This window comes from Coregonus lavaretus (assembly GCF_964263955.1).
Source record: "Coregonus lavaretus genome assembly, chromosome: 39".
NCBI classification, from domain to species: Eukaryota; Metazoa; Chordata; class Actinopteri; order Salmoniformes; family Salmonidae; genus Coregonus; species Coregonus lavaretus.
In genome coordinates, this window is record NC_140026.1 from 15,757,224 (window position 1) to 15,778,242 (window position 21,019).

A 21,019-nucleotide genomic window follows, 5' to 3' on the forward strand; every position below is an offset into this window, starting at 1 on the left:
TGCTAGATAGAAAAGGTTGGAGACCACTGCAATAGCCTATGTAAATCTACTATCCCCCATAGTAGAAAGGTTAATCCTATTCCAGACAGACTCTGGGACAGTTGTGGGACAATAGATCCCAAATTCATACAACCAGAAGCCCTAGGCTACATTACAAAGAAACTTTAAAAAGCAATGTGTCTCGTGCAACAGATCAGAACATTTAGCTTAAAATGTTGATACACTATTATTTCTTCACATTATAAGTGCAGCAATGTGCACAAGGCAGCAGGCCACGCTCAAATGTTCGTTCCATAATGCAATTAGCGGGAAACCACCATTGTCAAAAAGGCCAGCGCACATGCTAGCTGTTTCATGCAACAGAGATTCAAATAGAAAGACATTTTGAAAGAGAGGAGATCTAATAGGCTACTTTGAAGCAAGGTAAAACATGCCTCAAAATATGTCTTAAAACATTCAGGTTTCAAACAATGAAGTATGTTTTCAAAATGCATACTGCCTCCAACTCATTTCAAAGTGGTGTGTGACGCGCTGATGAAACCTGCCTTCCGTTGCCTTTTGAGATGCAGCAGAAGCAGCTCTTGCGGTGTCTGACAGATTGTCCGCTCAAAGGCTCTGTTTGTTGTACGCATGTGATAAGATACATAACGAATATACGGTACATACTCGCATATGCAAATTAGCCTATAGACTGATAAGCATGACCAGTCAAATGTATTTCCATCAGTGAACAGGCTAAACATTTATTTCGCAACAGGGATTTTCTTCTTCTTCTCCCGGACAATTGGCCTGCTCCAATTTTCTTTATTGGCTTTTCTATTTTCTATGGCCAAAAGCCAGCTATTACCGGCTAGCGGAAACCCTGAGACACACACAAACACAGCACCATTTAGTCACATTTTGCATGCAGGAAGGTTGTGTGTGTGTGTGGATGTAGTATGGTCTGCTAGGCCAGATTTGTAAGCAGCAGTTGTGGGTTGGTTTTGTGGGTGAGTGTTAGCACAGGGCCAGATTGTTGCGGGTGATTGTTAGCACAGGGCCAGATTGTTGCGGGTGATTGTTAGCACAGGGCCAGATTGTTGCAGGTGATTGTTAGCACAGGGCCAGATTGTTGCGGGTGATTGTTAGCACAGGGCCAGATTGTTGTGGGCACTGGGGATGCATTGTCACCGGCAGGAGGCTGGCCTTGTGTGAGTGAGTGTGCTGGGGTTGGTGAATGTGAGAACTTAGTTTAGACCCTCTCTCTCGCTCACCTCTTCTTCTTTCTTTAAACCCTCTTGCTCCCTCTTTCTCTTGTTCGCTTTCCCTCCTACCTTCTTTTTCTTACTCTGCTCTCACTCTTTTTCTCACCGTCTCTTTGAATCTTTTCAGTTGCTCGCTCCTTCTCTTCTTTCTTGCTCTGTGAGGACGGACTCAAATTGCATCCAGAAAGGGACAGACAGATGTGACATTCTACCCCTAACAGAGTAATTGTCTGCATACCTCACCATACCAAACAAACAAACGACCTCCCCTTAAGCTATTTCACCAACGCACTAAAAATATGCTTCAAACACTCTGAATATTCCCTCATAGCCGTTACTCCTTTGCCTCACACATCCCAAATAAACACACTTTTTTTCCCTCCCATCTACTAATCTCTCGCACAGCACACCTAAATCCGCCATCCACTTCCCCCACCTCTCCTCTCCATCTCTCCCTCCTCGCTTCCTGTCGACTCTGCCCCAGCCAGACACCCAGCAAAATGGCCTCTCTCCAACCCCAGGTTCTCCTGGTCTGCTCCACTCCACGCTGCTGGCTCTGCTCTGACTGACACACACAGCCTGTCTGACAGCTGGCTCGCACTCCCACAAATGAAAACACACATGGAGCTGGCAAACACACACCGATGCTTTAAGTTACTTTGCTGAGGCAACGGGCTGAAGGAGCAGACCCTGAGAAAAGTAGCTCGGTTTTGATTGGACAGCTGACTTCTGAGCCGAGTTTAAATGTAGCCTACTTGTAACTGACTCGCTTGAGTTTTGTTTCAAAATGTTGCGGTTGTGGTAGAAGTAGGCCTAGGTCTAACGTATGGTACCCAGGAGTCAGACACTTCCAAATGTTGGACTACAACTCAGTAATGACGCAGGAGCACTTGTTTGTTTAAGCGCCTGTTTTTATAACATAAGTTGGTGTTTTTTGTTTGTGTGAGTAAGTTTACATCTCAGAGTACAGTCGTGGTCAAAAGTTGGTCTTCACAAAGTTTGCTGCTTCTGTGTTTTTAGATATTTTTGTCAGATGTTACTATGGTATACTGACGTATAATTACAAGCATTCCATGTGTCAAAGGCTTTTATTGACAATTACATTCAGTTTATGCAAAGAGTCAATATTTGCAGTGTTGACCCTTCTTTTTCAAGACTTCTGCAATCCACCCTGGCATGCTGTCAATTAACTTCTGGGCCACATCCTGACTGATGGCAGCCCATTCTTGCATAATCAATGCTTGGAGTTTGTCAGAATTTGTGGGTTTTTGTTTGTCCACCCGCCTCTTGAGGATTGACCACAAGTTCTCAATGGGATTAAGGTCTGAGGAGTTTCCTGGCCATGGACCGAATATTTCGATGTTTTGTTCCCCGAGCCACTTAGTTATCACTTTTGCCTTATGGCAAGGTGCTCCATCATGCTGGAAAAGGCATTGTTCGTCACCAAACTGTTCTTGGATGGTTGGGAGAAGTTGCTCTTGGAGGATGTGTAGGTACCATTCTTTATTCATGGCTGTGTTCTTAGGCAAAATTGTGAGTGAGCCCACTCCATTGGCTGAGAAGCAACCCCACACATGAATGGTCACAGGATGCTTTACTGTTGGCATTACACAGGACTGATGGTAGCGCTCACCTTGTCTTCTCCGGACAAGCTTTTTTCCGGATGCCCGAATCAATCGGAAAGGGGATTCATCAGAGAAAATGACTTTACCCCAGTCCTCAGCAGTCCAATCCCTGTACCTTTTGCAGAATATCAGTCTGTCCCTGATGTTTTTCCTGGAGAGAAGTGGCTTCCTCGCTGCCCTTCTTGACACCAGGCCATCCTACAAAAGTCTTCACCTCACTTTGCGTGCAGATGCACTCACACCTGCCTGCTGCCATTCCTGAGAAAGCTCTGCACTGGTGGTGCCCCGATCCCGCAGCTGAATCAACTTTAGGAGACGGTCCTGGCGCTTGCTGGACTTTCTTGGGCGCCCTGAAGCTTTCTTCACAACAATTGAACCTCTCTCCTTGAAGTTCTTGATGATCCAATAAATGGTTGATTTAGGTGCAATCTTACTAGCAGCAATATCCATGCCTGTGAAGCCCTTTTTGTGCAAAGCAATGATGAGGGCACGTGTTTCCTTGCAGGTAACCATGGTTAACAGAGGAAGAACAATGATTTCAAGCACCACCCTCCTTTTAAAGCTTCCAGTCTGTTATTCTAACTCAATCAGCATGACAGAGTGATCTCCAGCCTTGTCCTCGTCAACACTCACCTGTGTTAACGAGAGAATCACTGACATGATGTCAGCTGGTCCTTTTGTGGCAGGGCTGAAATGCAGTGGAAATGTTTTTTGGGGGATCAAGTTAATTTTCATGGCAAATAGGGACATTACATTTTAGCTTCAAGACAAAAGCACAGACTTGCTATAACAGCATGTCTTCATCAAATAATGTTAGCCTATCAAAAATGAACGATTAACCCTCTCATTCAAATATAAAAGTACAGTAGGTCTACCTTACCACTAACCAGGCTTCATTTTTATCAATGTCATGCAACTCATTACATGTGTTAAAATTGAAAACGTGGGTAAAAGTGAATTCACCACAATGAGCTGTTTTATATGGAAGCCCATACCCGGCACCCAAAAAAATAAATACCTCATGATTTGTCAACGTGCACAATTAGTCTGCCTCAGTCTGATCAACTGTAGCCTCCTACTGCAGGTAGCCAAGATAATCCTTTCTGCTCTGATCCCATATGGGCCAGGGGAAACACAACGTCACGTCAAGCCTCAGCTATGTGTTTATAGCCTAAATTAGGCCCATTTATTTGTGTTCCAAGAAATTGTGAACGTGTTCAGATTTGGCTTATATTCACACTTCGGGTGAAGAGGCGACCTTTATAATCCCAAATTATTGACTGGAATTAATCAATCAACACAATAGTGATGACATTCTGTATGAGTTTATTTTTCATTATAGATGTAAAGGCCTACACGATGCAACCCTGCATACAGGGTGCTCAGCCCTGTTCATTGTATTGTCCAATCGCAGTTGGTCTCTGTCTGTGTAAAGGGTTTTCATGTTTTCATCCTCCCTAGGGCCAGGAGTTTATCAGGATTTTATTAGAAAAGCATGAGCTGGACCACACCCAGATACAATTATTTTGTGTAGAGGTGCTGACTAAAAAGGTGAATAAACTGTAAGCTATCAAAATAAATAGTGTTGCACATACGAGTGTGCGACTACTTATTTATTTTAATAGGATATTTTTTTTAACAATATGACCTGATTAGAACAATGATCTGGTCCCATCACAGCACATATAAAACCGTTTTTTTTGTTTTTTTACAGCTGATTTATTACTATGTCATCCACTACATCTAGGGTCCAGAGTTGGTTAGGTTAGCCTACTATCAGATCAGGAAAAACTCTGGGCCCCAGGAAAACAATTTCACCCCCGACCAATCTGGTGCCACCTCTGAAATCACCACACAATGTTAATAATTGAAAAACATTTCCTATTTGTATGATCTACATTTGACATGTTTTTAGTGGCGGGGATGGGCTGCCATAGTTTTAGGTGGTTCAGTGCAGCCGGCAGTTTCAGAATGCAACAGGATGTTAGCGCAATTTCAGGTAAAAACTCAATAAAACAAGTCTCAAATATTAGGAAAATGTCAATACATTTCAGCTGTTTCAAAAACGTTGCTCTGCTATTACCATTTATACTGTAGGAGTGTTGGCTCAACACTGCCCTGATTCAAGGGGGGCAACTGTCGGGCAAGTGTAGTGCGCTACCTCTGGAGATAGTGGTCGAGACGCAGGCTACGCAAGTTCACATTTGAGTAATGTGTGTAGCCGATGGTATTTTTACGTGTGCAGTAAGGGAGTGAACGTTATTTATAATAAAGGGTTACATGGAGAAAATCTGACCTCAAATGAAAAAATGGATGGCCTTCCCTTCAACTAAATGTCCATAGGGGGATTCCCACGGGGGAGGGTGGAGTAGGTAGCTGACTAGTGGTGGCTATTCAGCAGCCAGATGGTCTGAGGGTAGAAACTATTGGCCAGTCTAAGTTTTTCCCATGATGCTCCTGTAGAACACAGTCAGGGCCCTCGGGGACAGGCCACATTTCTTCAGCATCCAGAGGTTGAAGAGCCGCTGTTGAGCCTTCTTCACTACGATGTCCGTGTGGCTAGACCATTTCAGCTTCTCTGAGATGTGTACACCGAGGAATTTGAAGTTGTTGACAGTCTCCCGTTGATGAGGATGGGGGCGTGTCCAGCCTGGTTCCTCCTGAAGTCCACAATCAGCTCCTTTGTTTTGCTAACGTTGAGGGAGAGGTTGTTTACCTGGCACCATGCTGTCAGAGTGCCTACCTCTTCCCTGTAGGCTGTCTCACAGTTGTTGTTAATCAGGCCTACTACGGTCGTGTCGTGAACTGTGTAAGGCCACGCAGCCGTGGGTATACAGGAAATACAGGAGGGTAATGAGGACGCACCCTTGATGAGAATCAGTGTCAAAGAGGTCATGTTCCCTACCTTCACCACTTGGGGGCTGCCCATCAGGAAGTCCAGGACCCAATTGCATAGGGAGGAGTTCGGGCACAATGGTATTGAAGGCCGAGCTGTAGTCGATGAACAGCATCCTCACATATGCATTCCTTTTGTCCAGGTGGGTATGGGCAGTGTGCAGTGCAATGGCGATTGCATCATCCATGGATCTGTCAGGGCGGTAGGTCAATTGGAGAGGGTCGAGTGTGTCGGGGAGGGAGGAGGTGATATGGTCTTTGACTAGCCTCTCGAAGCACTTCCTGATGACAGAAGTGCGTGCTACTGGTCGGTAGTCGTTCAGTTACTTTCCCTTTCTTGGGCACGGGGATGATAGAGGACATCTTGAAGCAGGTGGGTATAGCAGCCTGAGCTAGGGAGAGATTGAAAATGTCAGAGAACACAACAGCCAGCTGGTCTGCAAATGCTCTGAGAGCACGGCAGGGATGCCGACTGGGCCGGCAGCCCTGCGAGGGTTAATACATTTGAATGACTTACATATGTCCTCAGTAGAGACTGAGTCTGTAGCCCACATTGTCATCGGGGGCTCTCCTCGGCAGCTCAGGGTCATGGTGAGCGAATCTTGATAAAACTATGTTTAGCTCATCCAGTAGGGTGGCATTGGTTATTTTTGTAATAAGTGATTGTTAGTAGCCCCTGCCACATACACCTTGTGTCCGACCTGCTGAATTGCTCCTCCACTTATACTTGTGTTTCGCCATCTTGAGCGATCTGTGTAAGCTACACTGCTCAAAAAAATAAAGGGAACACTTAAACAAGACAATGTAACTCCAAGTCAATCACACTTCTGTGAAATCAAACTGTCCACTTAGGAAGCAACACTGATTGACAATACATTGCACATGCTGTTGTGCAAATGGAATAGACAACAGGTGGAAATAGGCAATTAGCAAGACACCCCTAATAAAGGACTGGTTTTGCAGGTGGTGACCACAGACCACTTCTCAGTTCCTATGCTTCTTGGCTGATGTTTTGGTCACTTTTGAATGCTGGTGGTGCTTTCACTCTAGTGGTAGCATGAGACGGAGTCTACAACCCACACAAGTGGCTCAGGTAGTGCAGCTCATCCAGGATGGCACATCAATGCGAGCTGTGACAAGAAGGTTTGCTGTGTCTGTCAGCGTAGTGTCCAGAGCATGGAGGCGCTACCAGGAGACAGGCCAGTACATCAGGAGACGTGGAGGAGGCCGTAGGAGGGCAACAACCCAGCAGCAGGACTGCTACCTCCGCCTTTGTGCAAGGAGGAGCAGGAGGAGCGCTGCCAGAGCCCTGCAAAATGACCTCCAGCAGGCCACAAATGTGCATGTGTCTGCTCAAACGGTCAGAAACAGACTCCATGAGGTTGGTATGAGGGCCCGACGTCCACAGGTGGGGGTTGTGCTTACAGCCCAACACCGTGCAGAACGTTTGGCATTTGCCAGAGAACACCAAGATTGGCAAATTCGCCACTGGCGCCCTGTGCTCTTCACAGATGAAAGCAGGTTCACACTGAGCACATGTGACAGACGTGACAGAGTCTGGAGACGCCGTGGAGAATGTTCTGCTGCCTGCAACATCTTCCAGCATGACCGGTTTGGCGGTGGGTCAGTCATGGTGTGGGGTGGCATTTCTTTGTGGGGCCGCACAGCCCTCCATGTGCTCGCCAGAGGTAGCCTGACTGCCATTAGGTACCGAGATGAGATCCTCAGACCCCTTGTGAGACCATATGCTGGTGCGGTTGGCCCTGGGTTCCTCCTAATGCAAGACAATGCTAGACCTCATGTGGCTGGAGTGTGTCAGCAGTTCCTGCAAGAGAAAGGCATTGATGCTATGGACCTCCCGTTCCCCAGACCTGAATCCAATTGAGCACATCTGGGACATCATGTCTCGCTCCATCCACCAACGCCACGTTGCACCACAGACTGTCCAGGAGTTGGCGGATGCTTTAGTCCAGGTCTGGGAGGAGATCCCTCAGGAGACCATCCGCCACCTCATCAGGAGCATGCCCAGGCGTTGTAGGGAGGTCATACAGGCACGTGGAGGCCACACACACTACTGAGCCTCATTTTGACTTGTTTTAAGGACATTACATCAAAGTTGGATCAGCCTGTAGTGTGGTTTTCCACTTTAATTTTGAGGGTGACTCCAAATCCAGACCTCCATGGGTTGATAAATTTGATTTCCATTGATCATTTTTGTGTGATTTTGTTGTCAGCACATTCAACTATGTAAAGAAAAAAGTATTTAATAAGATTATTTCATTCATTCAACTCTAGGATGTGTTATTTTAGTGTTCCCTTTATTTTTTTGAGCAGTGTATATTTGTACTGTTTAACCAAACTATTGTCCCCGTTCACCTTGTCTTGTTTATAAGCAGCATCTTTCAGTTTTCCTACAAGGCTGCTATCAATCCACGGTTTTTGATTTGGGTACGTTTTGAAAGATACCCATTTTAGTATCACGTCAACTATGCATATATTTTTTTGGAATCCGGTGACTGAGTCTGCGTATTCATTGACGTTATCTCCAGAAGCGACCCAGAACATATTCCAGTCCACATGATCAAAACAGTCTTGGAGCGTGAATTCTGATTGGTCGGACCAACGCTGTACAGACCTGACCACCGGAACTTCCCTCGAGTCTTTGTAAATAGGTGGAGAGAAGCAAGATGGAGTCATGGTCAGATTCTCAGAAAGAAGGATGGGAGACGGCCTTATCCAAGTGTCAAAAAGGCATGTAGCAGTGGTCAAGAGTAAAATTTTGGCGAGTTAGACAGTCGATGTGTTGATAATAATTTTGGGAGCACGGTTCTCAAATTACTTTTGTTAAAGTCCCCCGCAACAATGAACGCTGCCTCCGGGAAAGCGGTCTCCAGTTTGTTCAGGGTCCAATGAAGATCTTTGAGAGCTTTTTTCATGTCGGCTTGGGGCGAGATTTACACAGCCAAGGCAAAAATCCCTGAGAAATCTCTCGGAAGGTAAAAAGGGCAACTTTTGATGGCCAAGTATTCCAAGTCGGGGGAGCAGAAGCTCGCAAGTTCCTGTACATTTCCCCTGTCGCACCATGTGTTGTTGGTCATAAAGCATAGCCCACCACCTTTGTTCTTGCCAGAGAGAGCCTGCTTCCTATCCGCACGAAAAACTGTAAAACCCACTGGTTGTATATAATCCGTTCGGATGTCAGAGGAAAGCCAAGTCTCAGAAAAACAGAGTATGTCCCTCTGGAAGGAAATCCTCGCTTTGAGTTCATCAAGTCTGTTCAATAATGATTGAACATTGGCGAGTAGTATGCTCGGTAATGGAGGACGGGTCACCCGGCGTCTTAATCTCACTAAGACCCCACCACGGTTGCCTCTCCAACGGCGGCGGCGCTTCCTACTCTCCGGTAGGACTGCCAAGCAGTTCGGCGCCTTGCCGAAGAAGCTAATCCATTGTTCTGCCGTCTCAGGGAATTTGGGGAGGTCGGGTGCACAGTGAGTACCCAGCGATTCGTATTCCAATAGTTCTACCCAGGTGTGGTAATGCACGAAACAAACTGATTAATAAAGTTGGAGAAAAACACAGAACCATGCAATGTTTTATTGGAGATCGCGGCGCCATCTTAGTATGCATGCAGTTTTAGAACCTGTTCTTCATCCTGTAAGCATTGCAACATAGGAATTTTGAGAGCGCACAGCCTTTTATTAAAATGTCATGCAATTCTACGGCATTTTACAGATTAGCAGAATATTTTTTAATACCACACAAATTACAGATTTTTTTGGACTAGGCCTTTGACTCTCCTCCTGAATCGCAGCACAGCCATTAGTTAGGCAGCACACAAAAACGTTTTTGATCAGCAAGGGCCGACCCCAATTTAGAAATGTATGCCTTTCCTACCCACGCCTTTTCTATGCACTTTTCAGTCTTTGATATTCAGACTTACCATTTTCTGTTGCGTAATACGCTCTGCAGGTGTGGCTACCTTGTGCGCTCTGAAAATAAAATGTAATTCAACCGCTGAAAATCCTCCCACTTGCTGGCCAACAGATTTTCTCATGGGGTTGTACAATAATCATTTAAATCTACCCTAATTCTCGCTAATCATGGAACTGTATGACAATGGTCCAGTCGCCGTACACCAGGTTTAACCTGCTACATGAGGTCTAAGTTCCATAATGTCTAAAATAGGCTACATGTCCCAAATTATCGCACAACGTTAGCCTAATATGATCCACTAATGCTAGCGATCCTCTGGAACAACTTACAAGGACGTGACAGGGGAAAGAAAGGTCAACAGAATGCAATGATGCAAAAATACATGTATGTGGGTATTACCGATGATGGGTCTCGATAGTAGCTAATGTTTGACATGATATAAATTGTAAAATAAAACGGAGAAAAGCCTGGGCATATAATCAAAACATTCTAAAGCGCATACATCAACTTAGCCCTACAAACCAAATCTTATTTGTCACATGCGCCGAATACAACAGGTGTAAACCTTACCGTGAAATGCTTACTTACAAGCCCTTAACCAACAATACCGTTTTAAGAAAATAGAGATAAGAAAATATTTACTAAATAAACTAAAGTACAAAGAAAAGGAAAGAGAACAATAAAATAACTATAATGAGGCTATATACAGGGGGTACCGGTACCGAGTTAATGGGGGCTACAGTTTGTCGAGGTAATTTCTACATGTAGGTAGGGGTAAAGTGACTATGCATAGATAAACAGTGAGTAGCAGCAATTATAATTGTAATTATTTTTGCACTATGGCCTATTTATTGCCTTACCTCCATAACTTCCTACATTTGCACACACTGTATATAGATTTTCTATTGTGTTATTGACTGTACGTTTTGTTTATTCCATATGTAACTCTGTGTTGAGGTTGTTTATTCCGCACTGCTTTGCTTCATCTTGGCCAGTTCGCAGTTGTAAATGAGAACTTGTTTACAACTGGCTTACCTGGTTAAATAAAGGTGAAATAAAAATTAAGTGTAAAAACAAGGGGGGGGGGTCAATGCCAATAGTCCGGGTGGCCATTTGATTAATTGTTCAGCAGTCTTATGGCTTGGGGGTAGAAGCTGTTAAGGAGCCTTTTGGACCTAGACTTGGCCCTCCGGTACTGCTTGCTGTGTGGTAACAGTCTATGACCTGGGTGACTGGAGTCTTTGACAATTTACAGAAGTCTATAGCTTGGGTCTCCAAATTTCATCCAAGCAAATTATGAGGGCAAACAAAAATTCTGAATAAATGGCACAGCTATTTATATCCTATTTCACCGTGGAAATGGGGCCGCAATACATGTCATGTTGATATGATTTTCAGTTTGCTTCCATATGGCTGGTTTCCTCGAGCATAACATTTGTGGAATTATTAGGAAATTAAGTCAAGGTCAGAATTTGTCATATCTGTAGACACACCATGTTTTCGAGCGCCACCTCAAACAAATAGTGGGTGAATAGCATGCTACTCTCATGCTTAAGTTTAAGGTCAGAATAAATAGAGAGAAACGCGCATTAAAATGGTATTACATTCCATTTACACGCGCTTAACTCAGGATGGAATCGGGGCCCAGGAGCAGAGCAGGCAGGGGCTCAGGGTTGGAATAGCCATTGCAATGTGTAATGGAGCCTAGTTTTATTTACACCATCCCAGCAGCTATCTTAAAAATATAACTTTGCTCTGCGTTTCTCCGAGCATGCACTTCGTAGCCTATAGCACACGTCGATATATAGCCTAATAAGCAACTCAAACACTGACATTTCATCAATTACATGACCCTCACCTTGACTAGAATTAAAAAAAAAATACTAAACCCTCCCCTGGACTGAAAAAGCATGACCCTCCTCCATTTTCCTCCAGGTACCAATTATGTACATTTATATCAATCTCTAAGTATGAAGGGGCTCTTAGCTATGAGAAAGGGAAGGGTGTGTGATGGATAGCGAGAGAGGCCTAATTGAATGGTTTGCATTCTATGTGCAGTCAGTCACCCCCCACATCTCCTCCCTATTCGACAGGCGAAAGTCATTCACAAACGTTCATAACGTTATGGCACATTTGGTGACATTAATTGGATCATATTGTGCTTATATCACTATCATATATAAGGGTAAATAAAAAAATGGGGTCAATAAATACTATTAAAATTGCCTAATTCACAGGCCAACTAAATGTGTCACCTTGTCTATAAAACATCCCAACCCGCTATTCAAAAAATTTGATCAACTCAAGCATTCCCCCCTCCTTGTGACACTTTTTCTCCCACTGTCTCTTTTCATTTGCAACATTGTATCAGTTGAGATTTGCACCGTAGCTAAATGGTTAGCCTATTGTAACAAAGAGTAACAACATTTCACCTTGGTATCTTTGGGACACACGCCAAAGGGAAATAGACTTTGCAAAAACGTAGACAATCGAATCAACTGTACTCATTCTGTGTTGGTTGGTTTTCTCCTTTATCATTTGCCTGAAACCCACAACCCGACACTCGCACAATCATTGGCTCTCACTCACCCGAAGTCCTGGTCCATAGACTTGAAGAAGAATTTGTAGTTGGGCTTGTTCAATACCTGTTTAAAATCCAACAAAGTGATATTTTCGGCAGGGATCGGGATCTTCACCAAATACGGCGTCTCCTCCTCGTCGATGTGGTATATTATTTTGGTTTCCGCCATTTCTCCAAACCCTTTTTTCAGCTGTCCCACAAAAGCTATGAAAGAGAAAGCTAGCAGGCTAACGGGAAAAAGGGGTGAGGTGAAATGCTCTTACAACGCTAGCCAGTAAGTTTGCACTGGCCAGAGCTAACAAAAAAGTAAAAATTATACTTATACCACGTGCATATCCCCTTAGTTTCTATCTCCCAAATATTAAATATATCATTCTCCTACGGCGAAGGGGTTAAAAACCATTCACACGATCGGCCACCCACAACTTTTCCCCAAACAAAAACATATGGAGGAAAGGAGGACTCTAAAAACTTTTCTCTCGACTGTTGCAAGTAAACGCGGCGTATGACGTCGTGTATGCTCCCTTTACGTTTTTTCTCAACGTGCCCCTGTCCCCCTGAATAAATATTCCAGTGATTTTATTCCACAATACATTTTCCACATTCACTTTAGTCATAATTAATCTTCATGATGTAGTCTAAATGATGTTACACACACACACATGCACGCACAGGGAGAGAGAGAGTCAAATGTTAAACATATGAAAAGCTTTTAATAAATAGCCAAGGACTATTACAATCAAAGGTCAAATAGGGGGTGCTTATATTTGTCCTGTTTCACACATGCACTAGGGTGTAACCTGTACAAGTGTGTGGTGTGAAATTCCACTCCCCCTGAGACACCCTCAGAGTGTGGGGTCAAGGCCAGGGATCAGCCATTATTGAGCAACCCTGGAGCAATTAGGGTTAAGCGCCTTGCTCAAGGGCAGATCAGCAGATTTTTTCCCTATTTGGATCAGGGATTTGAAACAAGCAACCTTTCGGTTGACTGGCCCAACGCTCTAATTGCTAGGCTACCTGGCGCCCCAATGTAATAGGCGCTCCTAGATTAGACCACTAGAGGGAACTCTAAATCAGTGCATAGCAAGAAAAATGTAGATCTGTCTATATAGAATTGTCTCAACACCACCAATTAAAGCAACTACATGTGATTATGAGCCTGTATGCATCAACCTTCAATATCTTGTAAATATATTTGTCATTTACAGTCGAATTGAAGTTAGCAGGATGTTTCGAGGCTACGTTTGAGGTAGGCCCGTAGTTCCGTCTAGATTTTAGGCCATTTTCAAATATTTTGACAATACACCCTTCCTTGAGTAAGGGGGAAGGAAATAAGGAAACAAGAAAGGAAGGACGGCTGCACGTAAAAGTATTGGAACAGGCCCCTCTGTTCCTTCTCCCCTCAGTTGCGGAAGAAGCTGGGCCCAAACACCACCCCCACCACGCAGGTCATCAAAAACAACCCCCAGAATACCACAGCCAGGGTCCTCCTGTGGTGCTGCAGAACCTCCACCTCACCCACCAGGCCCACACCTCCACCGTGGGGCCTATCGCTTGGGTGCATCTGCTCCACCGTTAGGCTCACGGTGGGCAGGATGATGAAGCGGGCGTCCCTGCTGGTATCCAGGGAGAGGACCACCCTCTGGGTGACGGTGGCCAGGTGGGCGGCCACCGACACGGGTGTGCGGAAAGCCATGGGGGGCAGCTGAGCCAGGATGCGGGAGTTGCAGGGCAGGGTGAGGGGGTCGCCGGTCTCCAGCAGGGTGGGGTGGCGGCAGAGGGGGCAGGAAATGGCGAGGCTGCGAGGGCTCTGGGGGTCCGCAGGGTCAGGTGGATACGTTGACAGCTGAATCCTCCGGAGACACTCAGTGCAGAAGTTGTGGAGGCATTCCAGCATGCGAGGACACTTGCCGCACTGGTTGTACTCGTGGTAGCAGATGGGACACTCCACCTCTGTGGACTCACCCGACCCAGAGCCGAGTGCTGCTGTTTCTGCTGATGCTTGGTCCCCCTGGAAGTGCACTGTTTCTGGGGGCTCAGCCATCGTGAGCAAAAGGGAGAGATGGAGGTGTGGATGGGAGTTGGGGTGCGGGGTTCAGGGTCAGACTACGTTTGGGATGGTCAGATGTTCTCTGCTATGTCTGCAGAACCTGGAGGAAGATATGATATGATATGATAAATATTTATTATATTCTTATACAGTTTTACATTTGAAGTGTTTTTGGCTATCATAACCTAACCTTTCAGTATGTGTGTCACAGAGGGAAAATGGGCCTAGGCCTATATGGAGTTAAAACAGTCCATCTGTTGTGTTTCCTCTTGGTTTATGACGAGATTCCTAAGTCCTTGAATCACTGGCTTCAGTTAATTACCAAATGAAGGAGAGATGTAAAGCCTGCCCCCTAGCCCCTAGCAGTGGGGAGCAGAGGAAATGGAAAGCCTGACTGCAGGATCAACACTCAGACTGATATCCCTTTCATACTAAGACGTTCTTCCGCCAACTTTCCCATACCACCAACGTTTTTCTGCCTTTTCCATATATCTGAAAAGTATTGCTGGTATCAAAGCCCAAACTTTTATTGCCGCCTAATTACCTAGTAATCATTTCGGTGAACTTCTGCCTACAGCTTAGTATGAAACTTAGCCGTAATGCTGAGGCAGCATTGGCACGCACTATGCTATTTAAACTAGTTAAATGTAACTAAATGTAATCAAAAATGTAATCTAAGTAATCCCCAAAAGTAATTATTTATCATGAGAGGGCCATAAACAATAACTAGTAATGTTGCATACTCCAAGAAAGGTTAAAGTCTCACTTTTCTGTTTTTTATTTTTATTTAAATAAATTGCTGAGGTGTAGTCACTTGAGGAGTACACAGTACAAATATGATAAAAATATGAAATATTTTATATGATGTATTTCCTATTCAACAGAACTGTATGAATAAGGCTTGAAATGATTTATATACTTACTAAATCTAGAATAATCACTTTATAAAATGTCAGCTTCCTTATAACTGTAAAATACATATTTGTATGTTTAGTGTTAGATAAAATGTGCATATTTTCTAAAGGTCTCCCTTCATCAAAACGTCCGCCCTGTCACTGTGAAGGTCTCACAGAGCTATATCTTAGCTTCCTGAACTCATTAGGAACTTCCCTTTCATCTCGTATTAATCTTGTCCGTCTATGACAAACATCACGTTTTTTTTCCCTTTTTCTATAAATTATTTTAGATTAATCGCTATAAATCGATCTCTGAATGTGCTACTGTGATGAAACCACTCTCTCCTACTGCGCTATGATGTAAGGTTTGCAGGCATGTGCACAGATCGATTTATAAGCGAAAATGTAGGTCGGAACCGGTACCAGAACCACGCAGGTCCCCTAAACAGGGGACTTTACAGCTTAGAGGTTTTAAACTCTTGATGGTTGCTAGGCAGCGCCAATTAACCATCCTCCTGCCACTTCTCCCATAACCACCACTAAGCATGCACTGTTTTCTTAACCACATCTAGATGGATCCATGAAGAATTACTGTGGGAATAAATATCACTGAATGACGAAAATATTGGAATAAAGTAGGATAATGCAATTGAAGGCATTTATCAAATTGTTGCTTACTGAAACTCCCAAAGTCATCCAATCATTGTAATACATTTCAAGCAATAGCCTACCCGCCTGTGGTCTAGATTATATAATTTCAGCACCGTTTTGATTGGGACAGTGCCATCGCTCTGCTTTGAGACAATCGTGGGGACTCCTCTTGATAAATAAATCACTGTCAGATTTGGTTTCATTGAATCTCTGTTTGGATATTGGTTAGGCTACAATTAGGCTGGGAAAATGTTAGCTAAATTGAGGTGAGTGCTACTCATGATCATCTTGTCTATTTGGCTCATTTATTAGAACAGCATGTTATGCAGTTTAGTTATGCAGCATGTTATGCAGTTTAGTTATGCAGCATGCTATGCAGTTTAGTTATGCAGCATGTTATGCAGTTTAGTTATGCAGCATGTTATGCAGTTTAGTTATGCAGCATGTTATGCAGTTTAGTTATGCAGCATGTTATGCAGTTTAGTTATGCAGCATGTTATGCAGTTTAGTTATGCAGCATGTTATGCAGTTTAGTTATGCAGCATGTTGTGCAGTTTAGTTATGCAGCATGTTATGCAGTTTAGTTATGCAGCATGTTATGCAGTTTAGTTATGCAGCATGTTATGCAGTTTAGTTATGCAGCATGTTATGCAGTTTAGTTATGCAGCATGTTATGCAGTTTAGTCATGCAGCATGCTATGCAGTTTAGTTATGCAGCATGTTATGCAGTTTAGTTATGCAGCATGTTATGCAGTTTAGTTATGCAGCATGTTATGCAGTTTAGTTATGCAGCATGTTATGCAGTTTAGTTATGCAGCATGTTATGCAGTTTAGTTATGCAGCATGTTATGCAGTTTAGTTATGCAGCATGTTGTGCAGTTTAGTTATGCAGCATGTTATGCAGTTTAGTTATGCAGCATGTTATGCAGTTTAGTTATGCAGCATGTTATGCAGTTTAGTTATGCAGCATGTTATGCAGTTTAGTTATGCAGCATGTTATGCAGTTTAGTAAATGGATTATTTTGCTCTTCACTCGCAGTCGCTTAGTAGCCTATAGGCCTACTCCCGACCAAAAGCCTGTGACTTCAATCAATATGATTTTGTTTCACTGAACCTCCGTCTGTAAGGCTATTTGGTTAATTGGTTTCTGGCTGGGCAAATAAGTGGAGGTGGTATAGCTCATCTATTCGTTTGCTTATATATCACTATCACTGACCAGAAACATTTAGCATGCAATAATGTAGTCCAAATCAAGTGAAGGGCTATAATTTTTGCTCAATCGCGTAGAGGCAACTCCAAAAGCCCACGGTTGTGAAATATGAACAGGAGACTCACATACTTTTGAAAATAGGATTGCTATTATTATTTTAATATCTCTCAATGTAAGACCCTACGCCTGCTCCCTAACAAAGTGGAGTGAGGGTAAGAAAGAGATTAAATGTGGATTTTTAAAAAGCATGGGCTTGGTCTTTGTTTCAAAATATCACCTTTTTTATATGACAGTGGTTCACCATGTTCGTGTGACCAACACAATCTCACACTCAATTCGTGCAAATATGTACTAAAAGTATTTCAGCAGAGTTTGTGCGTTTTTGTGTAGCTTAATTTGTGTGAAAATAAACTAATTGTTGTGAGATTTAATTTGTAGGAAAATAACTTTTTGGGGGGCAAACTTCGGAACAATCTTTTGAAAGTTATTCGAGCAATGCATGATGTACAATAGTGTTCTACATTGCATTTTTATGTGTCCCACATTTATTTATATAAAAAAATAAACGTGTTAACAACCCAATATTGTTAATCAACCAGGTTGTCACCAAAATAATGAGAATAGAATAGTAGCCTACGTTTTTACATTTTGTATTAATGCCAATACTGTTTTCTGTGCTTGTTTTCGCTTAATACTTTGGGATTATTGTGCTATGTCAGATTTTATGAGGGTTGCCAGATTGGAATAAAAAAGCTGTATTTGTCAGTAAAAAAAAATCATTATTATAGGGCTTTGAAACCCATAGCCGAATGGCTTCAGACTAACATAAGGTAACATAATTCAACTAAAAATATGCCATTCTATTGTTTTGAAAATACATTTTATTAGTCTTATAATGTTTTGTAGGACCTGCCTAAAAATAATAATAATGGGTTTATTTTTGATTGTGTACAGTCATGGTCAAAACTTTTGAGAATGACACAAGTATTGGTCTTCACAAAGTTTGCCGCTTCAGTGTTATGAAATATTTTTGTCACTATGGTATACTGAAGTATAATTACAAGCATTCCATAAGTGTCAAAAGGCTTTTATTGACAATTACATTAAGTTTATGCAAAGAGACAATATGGGTTTTTGTTTGTCCACCCGCCTCTTGAAGATCGACCACAAGATCTCAATGGGATTAAGGTCTGGGGAGTTTCCTGGCCAAAATGTAGATGTTTTGTTCCCCGAGCCACTTAGTTATCACTTTTGCCTTATTGCAAGGTGGTCCATCATGCTGGAAAAGGCATTGGTCGTCACCAAACTGTTCTTGGATGGTTGGGAGAAGTTGCTCTCGGAGGATGTGTTGGTACCCTTCTTTATTCATGGCTGTGTTCTTAGGCAAAATTGTAAGTGAGCCCACTCACTTGGCTGAGAAGCAACCCCACACATGAATGGTCTCAGGATGTTTTACTGTTGGCATGACACAGGACTGATGGTAGCACTCACCTTGTCTTCTCCGGACAAGCTGTTTTCCGGATGCCCCAATCAATCGGAAAGGGGATTCATCAGAGAAAATGACTTTACCCCATTCCTCAGCAGTCCAATCCCTGTACCTTTTGCAGAATATCAGTCTGTCCCTGATGTTTTTCCTGGATAGAAGTGGCTTCTTTGCTGCCCTTCTTGACACCAGGCCATCTTCCAAAGGTCTTTGCCTCACTGTGCGTGCAGATGCACTCACACCTGCCTGCTGCCATTCCTGAGCAAGCTCTGCACTGGTGGTGCCCCGATCCCATAGCTGAATCATCTTTAGGAGACGGTCCTGGCGCTTGCTGGACTTTCTTGGGCGCCCTGACGCCATCTTCACAACAATTGAACCACTCTCCTTGAAGTTCTTGATGATCCGATAAAGGTTTGATTTAGGTGCAATATTACTAGCAGCAATATCCTTGCCTGTGAAGCCCTTTCTGTGCAAAGCAATGATGGCACGTGTTTCCTTTAAGGTAACCATGGTTAACAGAGGAAGAACAATGATTTCAAGCACCACCCTCCTTTTAAATTCTCCAGTTTGTTATTCTAACTCAATTAGCATGACAGAGTGATCTCCAGCCTTGTCCTCGTCAACACTCTCACCTGTGTTAACGAGAGAATCACTGACATGATGGCAGCTGGTCCTTTTGTGGCAGGGCTGAAATGCAGTGGAAATGTTTTTTGGGGATTAAGTTCATTTTCATGGCAAAGAGGGACTTTGCAATTAATTGCAATTCATCTGATCACTCTCCTACTAACTCCTAACTCTTCATGACATTCTGGAGTATATGAAAATTGCCATCATCAAAACTGAGGCAGCAGACTTTGTGAAAATTAGTATTTGTGTCATTCTCAAAACTTTTGACCACGACTGTATATTCAATAGATGTATTAAAATAGATGCACACCACTACGACCACTTGTCCCTGGCATGGCAGGTATCAAAGGCTTATGTAGGCAAAAATGGGCCTGTTTGTAAGGGGGTCATATAAACATTGGCCTTTTTTTTTCAGGCAAAATACCATAAATCCTATGTGAAAGCAGTATAACAAGTAAAAGTGGAGAAGTGGATGTAGAAAAATAAAGTAGGACAGGAGCTGTGGATGGAAGTGATTACTCTCTCTCTCTCTCTCTGCAGGCTAGTTAGAATGCTGATGCACTAACAACACCAACGTAAAGATCATACCATGAAGAAGAATACCCTCAGCATTACTGAGTTTGTTTAAAATTCCACTGATAGTTGACTAGTGAAATAGAGATTTGATTCAAGTAAACAGCCAAGGATCTCCTCCCGAAGTGTTGTTCCACTGCTGCATAATAGGGCCAATGAACCACAATATGAATTTCAATTGTAGTATACATGATGGAAAAGGGGTGTACTGTACTTCTCTGATAATCCCTTAGGTGTCTATGTGTTTACCTCATAAAGATCAAACTGTACTTTCATAAACAGTAGCCTACTATTCTAGTACCAACTCCCAACTCTCCATTCACATGGGATAGAGCAAGGCAAGCCGTACTCAACAGGGCAGTTGCCTAGCAATAGTGGTCTATTTTGTATTGGGCCCCAGGAGCAGAGATTGTAAGAAACACGTTTCCATTGAATTGGTCTATCTGTACATGTCATACAATCATTGATTTGGTTCTATAACCCTCAATACACATTCCAGACACATTTGGTCGACATTTACCCTGTGTCATTTGGTTGACAATAATTAATGACTTTCTCCAACTCCTAGACATCCACAGTCAGAAATGGTAAACAGTGCAGCATTACAACATAATGGCAAAAAATACATACTGCATGATGTCATATAACTGTTACGATAGCCTGTGTATTAATATCTTGGCATACTTTATATCTACTGTATGAAGGTCAGTTGATATCAAAACCCCATGGGAGTTAAACTCACCCACAATTCATCACCATGTAGTGTGTGGGAAGATAAGAAACACTTACCGCCTCATACACCCGCTGTCACAAACTCCTCAGATAAGGGTGAGCTTTGACGTTCCTCTCCACTACCAAAATTCTCACCCGACACATCATGGTTCTCATTTACAGTAGAAATGTAAACAGACACACTTTGTTAATCTACCTCTCTACCTCTTATTTAGACTGGCTCGCTCTCCCTCTCTTCGTTTTCTTTCACTCCATATCTCCTCTCCTCTCTTGCTTTACCCATCCCTTGACATCCTCTCCTCTCTCCTACTGGAGCCAGGGGTGTCTCCTGGTTGCCCTGACATTAAGTAATCTCTAGGTTATGTGGTGGTAACTGGTAACCAGGGACACGGAACGGAGGTAGTAGCCACCTCCTCTAACCCTGACACTTCTCACTGTCCTGACAGTACAGTATTTGTATGTACATTGTCTTTGTCAATGTATAGGGTATTCAGAATGACAGAATGACTGTTGTGA

At 43.3% G+C, this 21,019-nt stretch overlaps 2 protein-coding genes across 2 annotated transcripts in view; both read right to left on the reverse strand.

The window, feature by feature from the left end:
• The window catches only part of dvl2 (dishevelled segment polarity protein 2), a 31,610-nt gene extending 18,848 nt beyond the window's left edge, over nt 1–12,762 (reverse strand). Inside the window, exon 1 of the mRNA XM_084156404.1 lies at nt 12,290–12,762. Coding sequence (XP_084012530.1) covers nt 12,290–12,450 — 161 coding nt within the window. The 5' untranslated portion in view covers nt 12,451–12,762. The remainder of the gene's footprint in view (nt 1–12,289) is intronic.
• Nucleotides 12,763–12,977: 215 nt separating this feature from the next.
• On the reverse strand, nt 12,978–20,722 carry LOC311112949 (RING finger protein 228-like). The gene is made up of 2 exons (XM_084156086.1): nt 20,561–20,722; nt 12,978–14,431 (listed from the first exon to the last, which is right to left on the reverse strand). Exon 2 carries the CDS (start codon nt 14,323–14,325, stop codon nt 13,684–13,686), a length of 642 nt encoding a protein of 213 aa, XP_084012212.1. The 5' UTR covers nt 14,326–14,431; nt 20,561–20,722; the 3' UTR covers nt 12,978–13,683.
• Between the last annotated feature and the right edge of the window lie 297 nt (nt 20,723–21,019).